Raw genomic sequence first — 22093 nt, 5'->3', positions numbered from 1 at the left:
CGTGGAGAACGCTCCGGTGCTCTCCTTGATTCACACGCGTGGACAGGTCTGAGCTTGCACCCCACGATGCGACGCTTTCGTTGCTCCGGCGGAAGGCGAGTGACCGAGAGGCTTCGGTAGATTTCGTAGGACCGTTCTAGGGTTGCATCTCCATTGTAACTGAAGATTCATTTTGTTTGGGGTTTGCTCGGATGAAAAAAAATTAGAAGACAACGAAAACCCCCGCGGCAAAAGGCCATTTCCCTAGCAGCGCGCCTGCCGGCGGGTGCAGCGGCGGGAAGCAGCCGGGCCCGGAGCGGGGAGCGTCTGCTAATTGCGGCTTCGTTAGATTTCGGGTTTGGGAGGCTGTGGTTCGGGCGCTAATATCCGCCGCCCATTATCCCGGCTAATAAATTTGACCTATTGTTCGTTTGTTAAAATGATGTCACCTTGGAACAGTCCCTAAGCTCCTATTTCCATGAATTAGGCCTTTATTGAAAGCCGGGAGCCAATGAGAGGAGAGAGGCTTGTTGATCGCAGCCAATGGCTGCGGCGGGAGAGGAATTAGCAGCGGAAACTCCAGGTTCGGTTCAAGAAAGATGACACAGAGCCTGTCGGGCCCGCGCACTCTTGGCAAAGTTTCAGTGCGACTGGAGGCGCCGGGCGCTCCATGGCCGCGCCGTAACGGGGACCCAGCCGCCTCCCCGCCCAGCCCAGCCCAGCCCTTCCGCCCGCCCAGGATGGAGGCGCCCGCCAGCGCGCAGACCCCACACCCGCACGAGCCCATCAGCTTCGGCATCGACCAAATCCTCAACAGCCCGGACCAGGACAGCGCGCCCACCCCACGGGGCCCCGACGGCGCCAGCTACCTGGGAGGGCCCCCGGGGGGCCGTCCGGGCGCCGCGTACCCGTCTCTGCCCGCCTCCTTTGCGGGCCTCGGCGCGCCCTTCGAGGACGCGGGATCTTACAGTGTCAACCTAAGCCTGGCCCCCGCCGGCGTGATCCGGGTGCCAGCGCACAGGCCGCTACCCGGGGCCGTGCCGCCGCCTCTGCCCAGCGCACTGCCCGCCATGCCCTCCGTGCCCACGGTCTCCAGCCTGGGCGGCCTCAATTTCCCCTGGATGGAGAGCAGCCGCCGCTTTGTGAAGGATCGCTTCACAGGTGAGCAGAGCGGGCCACCAGGAGCCAGGCCTCGGCCCTCCCGGGGCCAGGGGCGCCGCGCCCTGTGCACTCCACTCCCAGAAACGATTCCAGAGGCCCAGGCACGGCGGAGGCCTGGGCGCCTAGGGCTCGGGGCGGTCGTGGAGGGGAGGGTAAATCGGAGAGTTGCGGGGGGAAAAGGAACCAGCGTCCCGGGGAAGGGGGGGTCGTCCCTGTGTGTCTTGGCGCCGCCAGGGACTCGCGGGACCAGCGAAATAGAGGAGCACTGTGTCCCCCGGGCCTCCACGTGCGGCCTGAACGGTGGTGGGGCTGGGCTTCAAGGGGCCTCATGTGTCTCTGCAGCGGCGGCCGCGCTCACGCCCTTCACAGTGACCCGGCGCATTGGCCACCCCTACCAAAACCGGACGCCGCCCAAACGTAAGAAGCCGCGCACGTCCTTTTCCCGGGTGCAGATCTGTGAGCTGGAAAAGCGCTTCCATCGCCAAAAGTACCTGGCCTCGGCCGAGAGGGCGGCGCTCGCAAAGTCCCTCAAAATGACGGACGCGCAGGTCAAGACCTGGTTCCAAAATCGGAGGACCAAGTGGCGGTGAGAGAGGCCCGGCCCTGCCCTTCACCTGCCCCGCCCTGAGCCGCAGCCCAGCATCCTGCCCTCTCCTGTACTACCCTCTGCCCGCACTCCCTGGACCACGCATCTTCCCTGTTTTCCAGATGTGTCGTCCTTCCTCCCCCATCGACCTGTATTCTCTCTCCATCTCTCCCATGCCTCGGCGTCTCCATTTCCAGCCCCATCTCGCCAGTGTTTTGTTTCTCCTATTTTGCTCGTTTGGGTTCCTCCCACCTGCCCCCCACCAGACACATCCCGGGCCTCCCACACTCTCCACCCTCTCCCGGTCCAGCCCACCCACTCGGATTTCGGATTGATGGCCAGGGCTGTAGGGGCCTCATTCCAACTCTGTTTTTTCATACGATCCTTGCTTCCATCCAACCCGTAAACGACGAAGCGATGTATCCTAGAGAGCGCTTCAAGACAGTGCCTGGGAGAATCTTATCAGACTGACCCCATCCGGGGCTGCCCAGCTGGTGGTACACAACCAGTCAGTCCACCCCTGGGCCCAAGTGACCCCATTGGCCGCGGGGCTGAGTCAGTTATACATTGCCCTGCCGTTTTACCCCGCAGGGGGTAACAAAACACAAAAAACAAGATTTATTGTTGGCGAAGCCACAAAATCCGGGTGTGCAGGTGGACGTCGGGCATAGTGCCCTCCCAGTGCCCCCAGGGTGCACAAACAAAACCCAGCGGTCCCACCCGCCCTCACGCCCCGCGGGCCTCGGAGAAAGTGTATGCGGGCGGTGGGCGGCTCAGCGCCTCGAGGGGCTACGCTGTCCCGTTCCCGGGAGGGTTGGGGCCCGCTGGTGGCCTAGCAATGCCCAGTGCATGACAGTGCTGTCCCTCTCCCTCCCTGGGTCCAGGCGGCAGACGGCAGAGGAGCGGGAGGCGGAGCGGCAGCAGGCGAGCCGGCTCATGCTGCAGCTGCAACACGACGCCTTCCAGAAGAGTCTCAACGACTCCATCCAGCCCGACCCGCTCTGTCTGCACAACTCTTCGCTCTTTGCTCTACAGAATCTGCAGCCCTGGGAGGAGGACAGTTCCAAGGTCCCCGCTGTCACCTCGCTGGTGTGAGCAGCCAGCGCGCACCGTAGCTACGGATCGCCGCCCCCACCAGGCGGGGCGCCCGGGTCCCCCAGCCGGGCTGGGGAGGGAAGCTGGGCCGAGAGGGGCAGGGCGGCCCGGCTTGCGTGGGCCCTGGGGCGCGCCGCACAGTGCCGGCCGCGGAGGGGGGCTGGGCCCGGGTCCGCGCGGCTGCACAATCCGAGCCCCTGCCCCGCGCCCCGTCCCTCCCCAGGCCCGGGCCTGACAAAGAAGCGCCTTACGTTACTCCGCCCCGCGCCCGTACCCCCGGGCTGGGCGCCTGTATTATACTTTGTACTTTTGCCCAAACGTGTAAATAATAAAAGTTTTGGCTTTTTTCTTTAGAAACCGGCCACCTGCTTCCCCTGCGGGGCCGCTGGAGGAGGGGCAGCCGACCCGGCGACTAGGGGAAGCGCCGGGGCACCCTGCGTTTAGGCTGGGTGTATGCCTCTCCTTTTCCGTTCCTTTTATTTAAGTCGTTTTATTTAATAAAAAGTTAGCTATTTCACTTAATGCCGCTTTTATTTCGTTTTCGTTCCTCGAACGCTCGGCGACCCCGGCCCTTGCGTCCCACCCCTATGGCGATCTCAGCCGGGTGTGTGCGGGCGCGTCTAGGTCTGCGAACTACACTGGCTTCGCCCCAGTCCGAACCCCGGCCCGGGGACCCTCGCGGAGGACGCGCCGTGCAGGTCAGTTCCAGCCAGCCGCCCGAAGCCGGTTGCCCGCGGGATGGGGAATGGACCTGGGATCCAGCCCCGGGCTGCTGGGGGGAAAGTTCCTGCCTGAGCGGGTTCTGAATCCCTGCAGGTCAAATTCACCTGGTGGGTGGGAAAACGAGTAAAAGGGAACTTTTTGCAGCTGGAGAGGAAACACTGGATCCTCTCATACGCAGCTTTTGGCTCTTTCCTCGTCCGACGCCAGTCGTGGACCCGGCTCTAAGGGATCTGGGAACCCTCAGAGTACAGGGCCTTGGCGCAGTTCGGACTTCTAATGCCTGGGATTTTCGAGAAAGATCCCAGGTGGAGCATGACGTTTTATACGACGTCACATCTATCTTCGCAGCGTCGTTTGACTGGAGGGATCCGGGGTGCCCCAACTCTCAGAACCCTAAGCCTGAGTGTAGCAGCAGCGTGGCCTTGTCCTCTCAGTTTTCCAAGGGCTGAACTTTGGAAGTTTCTAGACTGCGCGATCCAGAGCAAAGGGTCCCTTCCAACCGCGATAAACATGCACCCTTGTCCCTTGATTTCCCCCCTTCATAATTTTTGTGGTATTTTTAAAAACCTTTTTAAAAAATATTTTCCGGTCTCTCCATTCTTTCTCTACCACATCGCCTGTTTTCTCCGTTTGTTCGTCGTGCTCTCCGTTTGCTGCTCTCTGTGTGGCCGTTGTAGTCGTGGTTTCTTTTACGGCTTCACTTTACAATCTGTCCTCTGTTGCATTTAATTTCTCTGAGCCCATTTTTTTTTCATGGCCGCTCATCCTCCCGGTCCTACTGGGCCCCTTTTCCTCCGCTCTCTCTTGTCTAGTTGGTGGTGGTGGTGGTGTTCCCTCCCTCCTCTCTCAGACTCTCTTCACCTCCATTTCGGTCTTTGTCTCTTTCTTCTGTTCTTCCCTTCCTCTCTCCTCCAGATTCCGCTCCCGGTAGCTCCCAACAGCTAAACACTTTCAGGGAGTGTCCTCCCCCTACCCCAGCAACCCCACCTCACCCCAGCGTCTCTCCCAGCCAAGCACCACCCTGCAAGCTGTGGCACCCGGGAGTCTTCGTTAGAAGCGGGCTGAGAAGTTGATAGCCCTTGTGAGGCTGTAGGAGGGAATGCTCAACCAAGAGGGCGCCCCAATCCTAACTCCGGCCCTCGCTGGCACCTTCAAGCCCTTCTAACCCTAAATCTGCGCCTTAACAAACACGTGGGGGGGGGAGCTAGGGTGACTCAGACTTTAGGTCTCCGGAAATGCGTTCTAGAAATGCTCCGATTTAAAACGCTGAAAGCTTGAAGAGCGCGGTCAGGTGTGGGAAAGGCTGGCCCTTCGCCTGGGGAGGAGATCCTTCGCCAGGCCAGGGCTGGCGTCGCTGTCTGGTTCCTCCAAGGCTTACCGGTTTTTGTTTTTCTAAATTATTTGTATTGTTTTGACAGGGTCAACCTTGATTCTTAAGCCTCTGGGGGCACACACGTCGCCTTTTTCTTCTTTACAGGCTCTCCGTCTTGCACAAAGGGCTCTGGATAGGCAGCACCGGGGTTAGATTGGGGTCTAGGGTTCTCTCACTTTTTAGCCTCTGGACCATTTGTCCCAGCCAAGCCTTGCTGAACTAGATGCCGGTTACCAGTCTGATTGAGTTAGTAGACTAAGCCCGGAGGCGACCATCTCTTACCCAGCTCACCCACATCAGGGTGGGCGCCCCCAACGGGTGGGAGCTATTGCTGAGCCATAAGGGTGTGTTCCGCCTTCCACTCATGACCTTCCAAGTCCCTAAACCTTCCTTTCTGCTATCGTTGTGCCAGGTGAGAGGCGGAGGGTGAAGAGACACAGCTCTCGGTCTCCCCACTGCGGGGGACCATGGGTCAGGGGCGACGACCAGGGTCAGGCAAGCCTAGAGGCTGAGCAGAAAGAACTAGGGCTCCTTAGCGATGCTCCCTCAGCCTTAGGCCGGACGGAGGCTCAGAATGTTAGCGGGGCGAGTGTGGCACCTGAGATATAGGCTGAGAGGCTACACAGCGGGAAGCGGCCAACGGCTGCACCACTGGAAGCCTCTTGACCCCTCTCAGTGGCCTTTTTTGTGCCCATTTTACAGATCTAAGGCTGCCTCGCTGGCTGAAACCTGCCGGTTGGTGGGGAGGGGGAGGGTTCGAGGCAGCACCTTGGGAAAGGCTGCATCCAAGGCTTCCAGAACGCAGCCAGGAGCTAGGTTTCACAGCTAGTACAGTGTGGGATTGACGGACGAAAGGCCACCCCGCCTCACCAGAGCCCTGCAAAGGGAACAAGGAAAACTTCGAGTCAGTCGCCTCTGTCTGTAAGAGAAAAGGCGGCGAGGCCGGCTGAAGTTGGTCAGGATGGGCTTTACCAGGATGGCCCAAGCCCTTATGGTATGGGTACCCTCCCCAGTTTGCTGATGGAAACACAGAGGTCCAGAGAAGTTCCAAGGTTAGCTCTGACTGGTGTAACCGCGGCGCCTGGACGTTCTTGCCCTGAAGCAATCGCTCTGCCCAATGCTTGGTATATGGGGGCTGGAAACCCGCACGGGGCTTGACTTGAAGGGTGCAGCCGCGTCTCAGTGAGGCTAAACGGCCTTCCTACTCAATACTTGAGCAGTGGACAGGGTTTGGGAGTTGAAGGAGTGCCCAGTGTCTTCGGCCTCCCAGCTGTGCCAGCCTGACCATTTTAGCCTGGCATGCACACTTGAGGAAGCCACACCCCAGGGTGATAGATAGATCCAGCCACCCTCCCAAGCCAGGCAGCCAGAGCGTGAGACAGGCCAAGCACAGACCGGTGCTCCCCTCACCCCCGCGAGAAGGCGCACCTCGCTCAGGGACTCAGGGACGGCCGAACCTGGAGCTCCAGTTTAGAAGCAAGGAGTGTGACATCCCAACTACCCCTCCACCCCCCACGCACCGCGCAGAGACCGGCAGGCAGAACAGGGCCTAAATTACAGCCATGTCACACAGAAGGTTCCTGGGAACCTTCGCCCAAATCCTGATCTCAGACCGGGTACAGCTCAAGCCAAAACGGGAGAAGATGATGTGTCCGCCCGCATTCTGCAACAGTGAGGGTTTCTGAAGTTTGTGGCGGTTTTCCTGGTACGAAATCCACGCACCCCGGCTGTCTTTTTTCGAGCAACGCTCGGTGACCAAGGTCTCAGCCCGGCCGGGCTGCGCTGTCTGGATTCAGAGTCATTTAATAGAACCCTAGTAGAATCCATCCGTATCCCGCATACCTTCTATTGAGACACACCCAGGCAACGGGAGGCAGGGTTCTACTGTCCTGTTCTGGGTGGCCTTGCGTGAGTGACTTCTACTCTGAGTGCCTTGTTTACTGACTCGGTTAAAAATAATCAGAGAAGACTATTCGAGAAAAACAAACACAACCATGGCTTATGGTGTAGCAGTTTATAAATTTATCACAAAAAAATAAAGGCATTTAAAAATACTTTCCGTACCAAAAAAAATCTAATTGAACGTCTACTAACAGCTTAGGGGTTTAATGCTTGTGGGGGAAAGGGCAGACACAGGAAACAGTGTCCTCCCTGGCTGGCGACACCGGTGGGACTGTACCTGCCTCTCACTTCAGTTGAAATGGATGTTCTCTTATCAGACAGGTACCGGGTAGGGAAATAGTCATTAAACCCCTTTAGTACGCTCCCAGTCGGTATGGGGAGGAAGTAGGAAGTGAAAAGAAAAAATACGTAGCTGAACCGAATATTTGAGTTTTTTTTTTCCTTCCCACCACCCACCCTCCCATCTCTAGAACAGTCTTGTGTTCCAGTTCTACCTATGGGGAGCTGACAGACAGAGAAGGCAGGAGACCAGAGAACCTCACTCTGACCCCTTAACTATCAGGACTACAGTGAGCGTTTTTTCACCCCTAGGTCCCACCACCACCTCTGCTGGCTTTGGAGTCTGAACCAATGCTGTGTCCCTCCCTGTGCAACAGAAATCGTAGCTGGGAAAGCTCCTCAGCCGTGGGCTCTGGGTTCACCAGATAGGTTTGTGCTTATCCACAATCCCTTGATTTTGAGAAGCCATGTCTTCACGTGAAGTGAAACTCTCTGGTTGGCTCTAACAGCTTGCAGAGCAGGCCCAGCCCTGGATTCGCACGACCGATCCCAAGCCCTGTTGATGGTGTCCTTCGGATGCGCAGAAATTCCTGAATGCCTGGGACCTGGGTGGACCTTCGTTGTCCATTCAGGATAAACCCCTTCCTTGCTTCTGCCAGTAAAGGATGCAGCAAACAACAACGCTGGGGCTCGCGGGAAAGACAGCAGGAAGGTGGCTCCCTGCGGGCTGGGTTCCCTCCCGGAGTCGGAGAAAGGGGTGCTGGATTCAGACGGCCTCAGTGAATATGCTAAGCAGCCGCTTGTTCGCATCTGCTGCTTGGGCACCACAGCTGGGGCACTTTTGTTCCTAGGACAGAGAGAAGCTAAGGAAGATGGGGGTGGGGAAAGCAAAAAGGAAACCCAACCCCGGGAGGACCAGCGAGACACCCCCCTCCCGCAGGGGTGGACTTTATTAACGCCTCCAGTTTCAGTTCGTTTGGGGCGGGGGAGGAAGAAGGGGCTTCGAGCAAGGATGGCATAACGCCAGTCCTCAGCTCTGACAGCCCCTCCAGAATTGCAGCCACCTGTACCCTGGCATAGGAGATCTGGAGTTGGGCGGTGGATGGCCAGCAGTAGCTGCGTTGAGGGCAGGGCGCCTGTGTGATCTGACTGGCCCTCAGATAACCTAGAGGTAGGTACACACATATAAGCCCCATTTCTCAGATGAGAAACTGAGGGGCATCTCAGGGCCCCGCTGGTGCCAGGACATTAATGGAAGCCAAATAACCCCAGTTCACCAGCTTTACGCTGGAGGGGCTTCAGACCTCCTTGTTATTAAAACCGAAGTCTTTGTGTGCCTGCCAAAGGGAATTCTGGCCGCCTTGAATATCATTATCTTTAAGCAGCACAGGATATAAACCAAAAGTGTGGGTCTGTTTATAAACATCATCCTGGGCTATCTTTGCTCCAGCATCTCTATCTGTTCCCCTTAGAGCCTCTTGAATGAGGTTAAAGGTGCTCGCTCTTGCCATTTGAAAGAGCTGAAGGACCTCTACTCCCTGGTCCACTCCTCATATGCCAGCTAAAATCGGGCTCTAGTGGACCCTTGAGGATGTGGATGCCACAGGTAGAGAGGCCTCAACCCCAGACCCTTCCTTCCAGATCTAAGGAAGGGTGGTGTATGGTCGGGCACTGGACCACCCACAACACATACCTCTTTACTGGCCTGATTTGAAAGGTCCGTTTTGCTGTTCAAGAGAACAAGTTGTCTTATTCTGAACATCGGCCTCTTCCTCTGCAGTCAGGACAACTTTGCTGTGACTGTGGTTAACTAGCAAGTGAATTTTCACACATGGAGACGTTCTGTTTGCTCAGAGAAAGAAGCAAAACTAGGGATGAGTTAGACCTGTGCTTGCCCAAGGCCAGCACCCTCACTTGCTTCCCTGACCCTGTGTAGCACTCCCGGGGAGAGGAGACCTTTCCAGAAAGGATTGCTGATTGACAGTTGAAAGTCCAGCTTATTCTAAGGGGGAGTCGCACGGTCCTGGCACCTCCTGTAGCTTGTTCCTTTTCATTGCTGATGTGTGGCACACTGTAGGTGCTCAGCACATGCTTACTAAGCAGTAATAGTAACAGTAAACAGCATTTATAGATTACCCACTGTGAGCCACTAAACATTTTACCCACATATGTATCTTACACATTTAACCCTTAGAACTAGCCTAGGAACTCAGCAGACATCAACATTCCATTTTGGAGAACAGAAATGTAAGGTTTAGAGGTATTAAAATCTTCCTGGTGTCGAAAAAATAGGATGTAGGTTGGAATCCAGATGCTTTGACTCCGGAGAAGAAAACCAATTTGTGCTAAGCACCTACTGTGTGCTGGGCTCTGGGCTCCAGATCTCACTGGGTCCATTACTGTGTGTTTGCCCAGGGTCCAGGCCTGCCTCCAGCAGCTGCTGAAGTTCCAATCCGATTCTAAGCCAGCTTTGAAGTCTTCGATCCAGTCAGGCACTCTGGGAAGGAGCAGCTGCAGTGATGGGCTGGGCTGCCAGACAAAGCACAGCCAGGAGTATTTCCTGGGCTCTGTTGGAGGGAGGGAATAGGAAGGGTCGGGAGATGAGGGTTGGGATGGGCAGGGTGCTGCCTGAGACTGTGTAGCTAGGGTCCTTGCTGCTACCCCTGTCCTTCCTCACCATTTCCTCTCCTTCCCTCTCCTCTTCCTCATCTCCTCCTCTCTGCTTCCCTTTCTTCCTCCTTCCCTCTTCCTCATCACTTCCTCTCACCCTCTTCCCTCTCTCCTTTCATCCCCTCGCTGCACTTTCTGGAATCTCCCCCACCCACCAGGGGCTTCTTTGATGAGGTCTCCAGACCTTTTATACAAGTCATGTCCAAAGCAGAGGAAGTTGGCATCTGTACTGCCCTGATACATCTGAGATTTTGAGATCAAGTAAGATGGATTGCTTTGTGAGTCCTCAAATTCATCAGGTGGAAAAGCCAAAGGCCTTGAACCTGGAGTTATTAAATCCTGGAGGGCTGGGGAGGTCTAGGCTGGTGTCTTGGATTTCTTTCTTCCACAAAAACCAGTTTCTGCCAACCTGGCTATGCGCTGTGCCCACCTATTATGGAGACTCTGTGATGTTCAGCCAAGTGCTGTGCACTTAGTGGGTGGCTCTTGGAGTCTCGGTGATGTGCCACCCAGAGTGGGAGATCCACCCCGTGAACTGGCTGCCTGCAGTTGGTGAGTCGGGGTCAGGGTCTAGGGCTACCCTGCAAGTAGGTTGTGTGCATTTCCTGGAGAAGAAGTTAAACCTGCACTGCGTGTAGTTTAAAAGCAATTTGTCAGTGGCGACAATTTACAGAAATATATTCCTGTTGCAGCATCTCCCGATTGCTGGGATTTATGGCTTCATCTCTCAGCTTTGAAAGCACACTCGCATGCTCCAGCAAATGGAAAAATGTATGAACAATTTGTTGGCTTCTTTTTTTATCAAGTTTCCCCAAATATGTAAACTCTGAGAGCGCCTTATTCTTTTTAAATGATCATTCATTTGTCTCCAGACTCTATCTTTTGGCACAATTTATTATTCTCTATTTCAAAAAACTTAAATGCATTTTGCATATTAGCACGTAACTCTTGCTCCTGTCTCCTCGGTTGTGGAAAGGGCTGGATTGCTTTTATAAAGAAAAAAATGGCTAATAAAATTGGCCTCAGCACCATTGCTCTGCAATTCTTATGAACAGTAAAGTGGTACTTACCGTCATTGATGTTAAAAGCTATTTCTAAATTATGGTGCCATTTATTATCTCTAGTGTCCAAAGTAAGTTTAAATGATGCTTATAATTCATGTTTTACCAAATTTCCTTTTCCCCCCGAGGATACCTCTGATTAACTTATGCACATTAAAGCGCTTTTTAAATTCTTCTTTTATTGCCATTATGCTCTGAAAATCTCAGCGATTCTCAAAAATGGGTAATAAACTTGAGATAAAATGCTGCAGTTTTAGATCAATGCTGACATATCACTGTGGTGATTTCTTCAGAGCTGAAGTGATAATGCCTCATATTTACGGGATATATACTAGGTTATTACTACAGTATTACCATTTTGTTCTAAGATGAAATGAGTAATTTGCCAATTTATTAAACAGTTACATTTAAGTATTGCTTAGGACATTACCACCCCAATCTGTTTACTTAGCTTGAAGAGTCACCATTAAGATACCCTGTTTATTTAGGTAAAATTTGTAATCATCATGCCTTCCATTAACCAACTTATTTTTCTGCAAGGCTAATTGTCTGGAAATGAGTTTCTTCTTATTTACTGTGCTACATTCTGCTTAGCTGGCTAAAAATGTCACCCCAGCAAGAAGTGCTAGGGAAATTAATAATACATACAGAGAACAGTTTTAATTAGTATAATACCAAATGTTAATAAAAGATTTATGACGCCTTAAGAAAGTTCTAACAGAACAGATCTTATCAGCTTCAGGCTTGGTTTGTCCAGAGGGTTCTGCAGTGGCTATGCCCTCTGCGGGAGGTGGATTTGGGTGACTTCCCCCATTCTGCGGGGGCTCCCAGGAGCATAGGCTAGAGATAGGGGGCTCCCTTTGAAAGGATGTTTGGAGGGAGCTAGATGGGGAGTATTGCCAGGGGAGGGAGCACCTGGAAGTGAGGTACCAATGGTAGCTAGTCTTCTGCTGGGACTGCTGAATGGCCTTCTGGACACTTCCTGGGGCACCAATGATCTTTGGTCCAAATTGGGACCAGAATTTTGAGATACAAGACAGGCTGATGTTAGTTCAAAAACCACAGAGAGCTGGACAGACAGGCACATGGGCAAAGGCCGAGTAATGGCTCTTGAGCTATTGTCTGCACACAAACACAACAGGTACACACACACACATACACACACACACACACGCACGCACGCACGCACGCACGCACGCACGCACGCACGCACACCTGTTTTCATCCCAAGGCACAGACAGTGTGCTTCCTCATCTGGCAGCAGGAGACAAAGCCTGAATGGTCAGTCCCAGAGCTAAGGTTGTAAGCACGGTAGTGGAAAGGATTTGGACTCGGTGTGTGATAGTCTCCTGAGATTCAGTCCTGCCACCTGGCTGGCTTCCTGCAAGCCTTCTACCTCACTCTGCCAAATGCGAGTCCAGATGAGGACACTGAGTCAAGAAGTTGACTCTTCCTATTGGGTGGGCTGCTGGGTCCTTAGCGATATTGTCTCTTCTTGTCCACACGTTCCTTACTGTGGGTAGTACGGAGGCCGTTTCTTGCCTTCAATAGGTCAGTGTCCAGCACATAGTAGGCAGTTTTAGAGGACTTTAAGGAACCAAAGGAAAATGGAAAGAAGGGTGCAGCTTTGCAGTGTGAACGGGAAAACCCCAACTCCAGCAATCGCAGGAACCTGGGGCCAGACAGCACACACCCCCACTGGGTGGGGTATAAGAGCTTATTACTGTTTCAGGTTTCCAGCCCCCAAAGGCCAGGTCTCAGGAGCAGTGGGAAATATTTGTACAGCGAGCTGGTTCAGTTTTAGCACACATAATAAAAACTGACCAAGCTACCGACTTTCCTAAAATCCTCTCCAATTCAAGCAACTCCATCTCAGGAGGCACTTGAGGGCTGATAGCTCTTTTATCCTACTCTTGATGAAAAAGAAACAACAAAACCGACAAAAGTTCTTGGAAAGAAGTCTTCCAAGTTATGTGACAAAACAGCTTGGGTCACTTCTAGAAGATGAAGCACAATGTCTAAGACCTGAGCCACCCTGAGGAGGGCACAGGAGGTACCCCTGCAGCACCCTGCTTTTCGGGACTGAAAAAACAAACTGTGGTCTATCCATACAATGGAGTATTACTCGGCAATGAAAAGGAACGTAGTACTGAGATATGCCACAGCATGAAATGACCTTGGAATCAAGGTGCCTGTGAAAGAAGGCACACATAGAAGGACACGTATGGTATGGTGCCACTTGTGGGACATGTCCAGAAGAGGCAGATCCATAGATGCAGGTGGGGAGCAGCATCGGCAGAGAGAAAGGAGGTGGGGAAATAGGAAATAATTATCTAATGGGGAGAGGCGCTGTCTAGGTGATGAAGGCTGTGAAACTTGATAGCTGCTATGGCTGCACAGTGTTATGGAGGCACTAAGCCATGGACTGAAACTTGTGTTGATTTATTAGTCAAGGCTGGAACTCATAACCGGCCTGCTCAGCTGCTGGTATTACAGGCATGCTCCTGGCCTGATGTGACATGAATTTCACCTAATCTTAAAAAACAAAACAAAAAACATTTTTTAGGAACACCAGTGTCCAAAGTTACAAATGCTTACAGTTTCATCTTAGCAGTGGCTACGGGAGTGGGAAACAGAAAGTGAGCATACGCCCACCAGTTTGAGGTGAGTCATTCAAGATCGATCATTCCATGGCAGCTATTAAAACACTGGGAAAATGGACGGATGCACCAGACAGTGGAATGGTTTAGCTACAAAGCAGCTTGCATGTTATATGCCATTAAAACACACACACACGCACTCTCTCTCTCTCTCTCTCTCTCTCTCTCTCTCTCTCTCTCTCTCTCTCTCTCTCTCTCTCTCTCGATGTAGTGATGGCTCAGCAGTAAAGAGCACTGACTGCTCTTCCAGAGGACCCAGGTTCAATTCCCAGCACCCACAAGGCAGCTCACAACTATCTGTAACTCCATGATCCAACACCCTCACACAGACATACATGCAGACAAAACACCAGTGTACATATAATTAAAATATTAATAGTGAAACACACACAGAGATGCTCTGTGGGGCAAACAAAGAGGACACGCACACAGGACAAACATCTGCAAGGATAGACACCAAACTGATGTCCCAGCAGGTCATAGCTGAGGAGAGAATGCTGATACAGAAGACAGCTCACAATGTGAGCTGCAGAAAAAGCTTTTTGAAAGCACATGAATATATACTTGGAGTAAATTTTTAAAGAATTTTTGTAAATATCTTTGATTATATTTAAGTGTGTGTGCCTGTGTTTGTGTGTGAATATATAAACATGAGTACTGGTCCCCTGTGTCAGATCCCCCTGGGGCTGATGTTAAAGGTGATTGTGAGTCACTCCATGTGGATGCTGAGTGCTAAACCTGGGACCTACCTCTGCAAGAGCATCCACCAAGTCATTTCTCAGGCCCGACGTGAATGTATTCTAATTAAGTCATGAGTTAGAATAATGTGCAAGCTGCAGATGGGTAATAAGGACAAAGGGAAACAGCCGCTATCCTGCCACTGAATGCTGCCGTTTTGTGTGATTCCTAGCATGGCTATTGTTGCTTTTGCTGCAGAGACAAGGGCCTGGTACGCGTTAGGCAAGCATTCCACCACCAAGCTTCATCCTAGCTATGGTGGACTTTTTTGGATGACAAGGTTAGGAGGTTTTTTTGTTTGTCTGTTTTGTTTTGCTTTGCTTTTGGGTGTTTTTCCCTTTATTATTATTATTAATTTTAAAAAAAGAAAAGAAAAAACTACATATTGAGCCAGGTCTTCCTATGTGACCTGCTGTGTCTTGTTTTGATTTAAGGCTTGAGATCAGCAGCTCAGATCCCAGCCGTGGAGTTTTTAAGTGAACTCCATTTGCCTGCAATTCCCAGCACCCAGAAGAGAGACTCAGAACATGAAGTACTCATGAGTGAGCGTCTGTGCCACTGATTACAGTGTGAGGGAAACGCTTTGTCACCTCACCTTGCAGACGGATGGTGTTTTTGCCCTGAATAAGTGGCAGGATTTTCTGTCTTCATCTTGTCTTGCCTAGGTCTGCAGAGTGACCCAAGTTCAGGAAGGGGACCAACTACTTTAACTAAATGTTCTTCCAGGCACCCAACACCAACTCCTGAGATTTTTTAGTTTGTTTCTCTACAGCTTGTTCTCAAATAGCCAGCATTTTCATCTGTGACATTACTTAAATGGCAGAATTCTTAGACACTAGAGAAACAGAATCAATGGGCCATGTGGGCTTCAGTGTTTGTATGTTTCAAGTATGTGTATTGTCCATATCTGTGTGCACATACCATGATGTCCTGGTGTCAAAATACTCAAGGCAGAAGACAGCCAGTTTTTCTCTCCTGTTTTCAATGTATTGTTTTCTCTTGGATCTAAATAATTAATAAGGAAGCCCTTTGCCATAATTAAAATGGATGTCCCTTCATGTCAACACCAATAGCTTTTCCGGTAATGAACACATTCAGATCCCCATTAAGTATGGCTGCTCCTCAGCCTTGGTGGCCCGCACTGCAGAGGATGCTGGGGGATTGCAGTGGGTGAGAGAAGCCAGATGAGCTCAGTGGAGAGAAGGCAGAAGCCTGGGAGCTGACCCTGGCTTGGACCAGATGGTGAGCCAGGCACAAAAAGGTCTTGCAGGAGCAGGCAACTTGAGGACTCTGGGCCCTGTCTGCCTCCCAGGGTCCTCTTTCTCTGCCAGAATCTGCAGTGATACCTCTCACTGGAAGGGGAAGGGACAGCATCTGGAACCTCCTAGGTGGAGTTAACCAGTTACAAATACCAAAGCCAGCTGGCTAGTGGTGGTGCACACCTTTCGTAGCAGCACTCAGAGGCAGAGGCAGGCGGATCTCTGTGAGTTCAAGGCCATCCTGGTCTACAGAGTGAGTTCCAGGACAGCCAGGAGTGTTACACAGAGAAACCCTATCTTGAAATATCAGTAAATATCAAAGGCTCAGAGTCAAAAGACACTTCTGCTAATCTGTGACCATAAAAACCAGCCCTTCTTGAGGTCAGGGCTTTCGATGGGTGGTAAAGAGCTACCTCCACTGCACAGGGGCCGTTTCCAACCCTAGCCCACGGAAAAAGGGTGAGGGGAACCCCATGTTCACTGCTGCACACTTCCCAGGAAGCGACCTAAGTAGTCGTGAGTGGAGGCACAGTGGAGAAAACGTTAAAGACAGATACCGTGGAATCCTGTTGAACCTTGAAAAGAAGGCAATCCTGTCATCTGTGATAGCATGGGTGCACCCGAAGGTATTGTGTTAAGTGACGAAACCAGACACAGGGAAACAGATGCCGGGTGACATCCGGCTGAACTCATTGAAACAAAGTGGACTGCTGGGTACCACAGCTGGGGATGGGGAATGGGTGTGTCCTGTCAGTAAGACAGCCTGGAAACCTGAGTGCTAAACTCACAGCAGGATGGATGCTGTTGAGTTGCTATGTTTGCATTTCAAAATTGTGAAGGAGGAAATTTTAGAAGTTTTGGTTGCTGACGTGATAGGCATGTCAGTTCATTTATTTATCATGTATGCATATGTTAAAATGGCAGTTATATCCCTTAAATACACGTAATTATTATATTTCAGTTATAAAGATGAGGAGTGGAATTGTAGTGATAGAGTACATGCCTAGCACCCATAAAACCTTAGGTTACAGGGCCAGGAGTGGGACACAGTAGGACTGGAGAGATGGCTCAGCAGTAAACACTACTTGCTCCTCTTTCAGAGGACCCAGGTTCAGTTCCCAGCACCCACACAGCAGCTCACAGCCACCTCTAACTCCAGTTCCATGGGATCCCATTCCCTCTTATGATCTTTGCAGGTACCAGGCATGCACATGATACATACATATGCATAGAGGCAAAACACTAATACACATTGTAGCATTCTGAATGAGAATGCCCCCCCCCCATTTATTAGAATGCTTGGTCCCCAGCTGATAGAACTGTTAGGGAAGCATTAGGAGGTGTGGCCCTGTTGGAGGAGGCATGTCACTAAGGGTGAACTTTGAGACTCAAAAGCTATTCTAAGCTGGGTGTTGGTGGCGCACGCCTTTAATCCCAGCACTCGGGAGGCAGAGGCAGGCAGATCTCTGTGAGTTCGAGGCCAGCCTGGTCTACAGAGCGAGTTCCAGGACAGCCTCCAAAGCTATAGAGAAACCCTGTCTCGTAAAACCAAAAAAAAAAAAAAAAAGCTATTCTAAGTTAGCTCCCTCCTCTGCCTTGGGCTTGTGGGTCAGATGTAAGCTCTCAGCTATTGCTCCAGTGCCGTGCTGCCCTCGGCCATGCTGCAGCCATGATGTTTATGGACTCGTTCTCTGAAACTATAAACCCTATAAACTGTTTCTTCTGTGAGTTGCCTTGGTCATGGTGTCTTCTAACAGAGATAGAAAAACAATTAAGACAGACATAAATTAAAATAAGTAAATTCTGTCAGCAGTTGGTAGTGGTGATAATCATGATCTGAGATCATAAGTCAACCACCCACAATGCATTTGTAGAGGGACATGCACAGGTGCCCTGCCTGGATCCCTGAGCACGGGAAGCAAATCCCAGACACCCTTCTGAAGGAGAAGGCTTTGAGTATGGGAAAGAGGGAACCAGGAACTCGAGTCTAGATACATGTCTATCAAATTCTTGTTGAAAAAAAAAGGAGCCAGGGGGTGGTGGTGCACACCTTTAATCCCAGCACTTGGGAGGCAGAGACAGGCGGATCTCTGTGAGTTCCGGGCCAACCTAGTCTGCTAAGCAAGTTCCAGGACAGCCTTCAAAAAAACCCTGTCTCAAAAAACCAAGGAAAAGGAAATGGAACCGTGGCTCAGTGTGTGCTGGAGAGGTCCCGATGTCACACCCGCTTGCTTGCCCACTGTCCTCACTGCCTACCTCCTTCCGTCCTCCTTCAGGGGGGTTGGCTTTGAACGTGTCGCCTGACTCCAGAAGAGGCAAGAGATGACTGGAGTGGGTGAACCTCCAGCCAGGAAGGAGATGACATCATCTTGGAAGAGGACTCCCTCTGCCACGCTTTCCTTATCTAGCTCCTAAGAACAAACGGGCCTGGTGCTGATGCAAACTGTTTCAAGTGTTTCGGAAGCAGGCATGCCAGGACACTGGAGATGCACATATGCTTCATTTCTTCCACACGTTCAACATCCCAGGATTCCCAGGGGCTTTTTCTTTTTCTTTTACGTTTTGTGGTTTTGCCTGCCTGTATATGTCTGTGCCACATGCATGCGGTGCTCTGGAAGGCCAGAAAAAAGGCTATTGGCTCCTGCAGGACTGGAGTCACAGATGGTTGTGAGCTGCCATGTGGGTGCTGAAAATCAAGCCCGGTCCTCTGGAAGAGCAGCCAGTGCTGTTAACTGCTGAGCCACCTCTCCAGCCCCCTGGGAACATTGATTTTGTTTTCTTTCCATTTGGTTTGGTTTTGGATTTTCAAGACATGGCTTCTTTATGTAGCCCTGGCTGTCCTGGAACTTGCTCTGTAAACCATGCCGGCCTCAGACTCAGAGATCTACCTGCCTCCCAAGTGTGAGGATTAAAGGAGTGCCTCACCACCACCACCACCTGGCTGGAACATTGTTTTTAAATCACTTATGGGGCAAGGAAGATGGCTCTGTGACTAAGAGGCCTTGCAGCTCTTCCAGAGGACCTGGGTTAGTTAGTCCCTGGCATATCAGGTGACTTACAAGCATTGTAACTCCAGCTCCACAGGACCAAATACCCTCTTTTGGCCTCCTTTGGCACCCAGACACAGGTACTCATACCTACTTACAAACACACTAACATAATTAAATATAAAAAGCAACTCTTTCAAATATTTACATTTGTCTTTAATCCCAGTACTCAGGAAGCTGGGGGGCAGATCTCTGTAAGTTCAAGACCAAGGATACACAGAGAAACCCTGTTTCAAAAAACCACACATACACACAGACACACACACAATTACATTTATTTCTAGTGTCTAATGCTTTCTTCAGAGAAAAAGTTCAAAGATGACTTACTCCCACGAAAGGGAAGAGGGTGGGAGATGGGGTAGGGGAGGGGATGGGGGTTGGGGGGTAGGGATGGAGATGGGGGTGGAGGGGTGGGATCCTTGTTGCAAAGGGCTTTTCTGGTGGAGCCTAGTGGTACTGTGGCAGAGTTAGAGATCTAGATGAGGGTAGCTTGCTGTCCTGGCCAAAGCTTTTGCTTGGCTTTTGGTTTCACCACAGAGTCTCATTATGCAGCCAGGTTGGTCTAGAACTTGTGATCGCTGGTCATCTTGTCTCCAAACTCCTGAGTGCTGGGATTACAGACTTAGTCTACTATGCCTGGCTCAAGAAAAAGAAAGAAAGAAAGAAAAAAAGAAAGAAAGAAAGAGAGGAAGAAAGAGAGAAAGAGAGTGCTTTGAGTCAGCAGGAGGCTACAAGTGTTTTTGCCTCAAAAGAGAAACTGTAATTAAGGGGGAAATCCCAGGGGCTGTACCTCCAAAGTTGGGTGTAATATATGGCCTATTTGCAAAATATTGCAAAAGAAATCTGGCAGATTACTGGATGCCCAAGCCCTGGAGCTACCCCACCACCACCACCACACACACACAGACACACAGACACACAGACACACAGACACACACACACACACACACACACACACACACACACACACACACACACGCTGGGTCTCAGTAGGGCTCTTCCCCTCCGAAGTGCACATTGTGAAGTATTGAGAAGACTGAAACCTAATCCACCGTGGGTGGCTTTTAGAGTAAGGATCTGGGAGGCAATTAGGGCTAGATAAGGCCAGGCAAGGAGACCCATTGATGCCTGCAGTCCTTTTGTAAGGGAGACCAGACACGTGCCCTCTAGTGCTGCCTCTTGCCCTATGATTGATGCCCCGTGACATTAGGGACTCTGCCAGCAAGAAGGTCAACCCCAGATCCCGAGCCGTTTCTCCCCACCTCCTACCCCATGCATGCACCTAGAACCAGATCGGTGGTAAGGTCCAGGCCCGCCCCCTGTGGCGTCCTCCCTGCGCCTGCCTGGGCCGCCCTAAGCAGCGCTGAGAGCTGACTCAATCTCCAAGGTAGGCCAAGATAGATGTTTGCTTGCAAGACCTAGGGCACAAGCCTGTACCCTAAGTTTGCCCTGAGGGTGCTGTCTGGAGGAATCAGTTGTTGGGCGCCAATCCTCTTAGTCACTATCCTGTGAGTGCAGCGTGTTGGACAGCCCTGTCATGCCCCCTCCTTCCGACCCAGACTTCTTGCCCCGCTTGGGTCCCCCCACTTCCCTAGAATCTGCTCCACCTCCTTTGCTCAAGCACAGCTGACTGGGAGCTCCAGGGGTCTATGGCGGCTGCTCCTCACCCTCTACCAAGCTGGGCGGAGAGCTGGAGGATTAAACCCCACTGCCTGGCCCCGGTGACAGGCTGTCTAGAAGCCCGCAGGAGGTTCGCAACTCAGCCGCCCCTCCGGAAGGCGCTTGCACGGGTGCCTGGCTCCTGCTTAGCCTGCAGCGTAGGCCTAACAAAGAGCTTGCACCCGGAGTCCTCTGACCCATCAAACTCGACTTAGCCACACCGAGCCAAGAGCTCCCACAGCAAGTTCTCGTGGCCCCGCTAAAAATTCTGCGTGCGCAAGCTCGTTGTACCGCGCTGCCCAAACAGCACATCTGCTCCCCACATTGTGAAGCGACGAGCTTTGAGCAAGAGCGTCTTGACAGTCCCCCTTTCCGCGTGTTCCTCTCGTGACAGAAGTCTCAGGCTTGTCATTCTTAATGATTCCCTGGCATTCCCTTGCTGGTTCCACCCTGTGTGTAAGGCCGGCTCTGTGGCGGTCCCCAGTGCTCAGAGACCTGTTATCGTCTTGAAATCCCTAATGGAACAAGGGATTTCACTCTTTTATATTGCAGTGGGTTCTCCCTGGTACCAAGTCCAGAGGACCCCGGCTTTAAGCGGAGCAGTGACAACAATCGAGAAAGGGATAAACAAAGATAACACAGCAATAACAAAAGATTATATACCGTGTGGCAAGAGGGACCAAAACAGATACCCTCAAATACTGTTGACAGGACAGTTAATTGTTCAGCATGCTGTAGTGCAATTCAACAATGTCTTTCCTGATTAAAAGTGTTCATTCTCTTTAAATGATCCCACACTCAAATTTTTAGTAAATAGATGCACCTCTCTGCTTATTCAAAGAAGTATTACCAGCATCATTTTTAAAAAGCAATTGGTTGTAAATGGCCTAAATGAATCTCAATAGGAACTCATTTAATAACACAGATTACCTATATCACCAAATCCTTTGTTAACCATTTAAGAAAGGGTCTGATAGGAACTATCTCCAAATCTGTGGCAAATGGGAAAGCCAGGTACAGAATGGAATGGCACATTTACATAAAAATGTGAGAGGTCTCCATGCATACACAACACAGACCAACTCTGGAAGCCTGGACTCAGCTGGTACCCTGGCTGTTCTGTGGAGGACAGTTGGGATTTTTCACTATGGTAGTAGCTATTGGGTTTTTTCGTTTGTTTGTTTGTTTTTGTTTTTGGCTGCTAGCCTATCATTTAATGGCTAAGCTACCTTAAAAAAGAAAAAGAAAAAAAAAAGATTTGTGGACTGGGCATGGTGGCGCACGCTTTTAATCCCAGCACATGGGAGGCAGAGGCAGGCGGATCTCTGTGAGTTCAAGGCTAAGTAGTAAGTTCCAGGACAGTAATGGCTAGATAGAGAGATCCTATCTCTAGAAAACCAAAAAGATGTATTATTTGGGCTGGAGAGATGGCTCAGAGGTTAAGAGCACTGGTTGCTCTTCCAGAGGTTCTGAGTTCAATTCCCAGCAACCACATGGTGGCTCACAACCATCTGTAATGAGATCTGGTGCCCCTTTATCACATAAAGTTGCATATGCAGATAGAGTACTCACATACATAAAATAAATAAATCCTTTAAAAAAGATTTATTATTTATTTATGTGCATCCAAGGAGTCCTGAAGGGGTGTCAGATCCTCCAGAGTTAAAAGAGAACTACCTGACCTGGGTGCTAGAAACTGAACTGCCCGCCCCCCAATAGTAGCAAGGACTGTTAACCACTGAGTCATCTTTCCAGTCTAGTGGGCACCCTTTTTCTATGGTTTTACTTTCCAGTGTTTTAGCTATTTATAACTGCCCATGGTTCAAAATTATTAAATTGGGGGAGGGCTGGAGAAATGACTCAGTGGCTAAGAGCACTGGCTGCTCTTCCAGGGGACCTGGG

The 22093-nt window shown here is 51.2% G+C and overlaps 1 protein-coding gene across 1 annotated transcript; it reads left to right on the top strand.

Moving 5' to 3' along the window:
* The first annotated feature begins 596 nt into the window (after positions 1-596).
* Tlx3 (T cell leukemia homeobox 3) lies at positions 597-3343 on the top strand. The gene is made up of 3 exons (XM_005071954.3): positions 597-1140; positions 1483-1726; positions 2611-3343. Exons 1-3 carry the CDS (start codon positions 720-722, stop codon positions 2819-2821), a joined length of 876 nt encoding a protein of 291 aa, XP_005072011.1. The 5' UTR covers positions 597-719; the 3' UTR covers positions 2822-3343.
* The last annotated feature ends 18750 nt before the right edge of the window (positions 3344-22093 follow it).

Source organism: Mesocricetus auratus, unplaced genomic scaffold (genome assembly GCF_017639785.1).
Source record: "Mesocricetus auratus isolate SY011 unplaced genomic scaffold, BCM_Maur_2.0 Super-Scaffold_100007, whole genome shotgun sequence".
NCBI classification, from domain to species: Eukaryota; Metazoa; Chordata; class Mammalia; order Rodentia; family Cricetidae; genus Mesocricetus; species Mesocricetus auratus.
The sequence above is the reverse complement of the archived record's forward strand: the minus strand, read 5'-3'. Positions and strand labels throughout refer to the sequence as shown.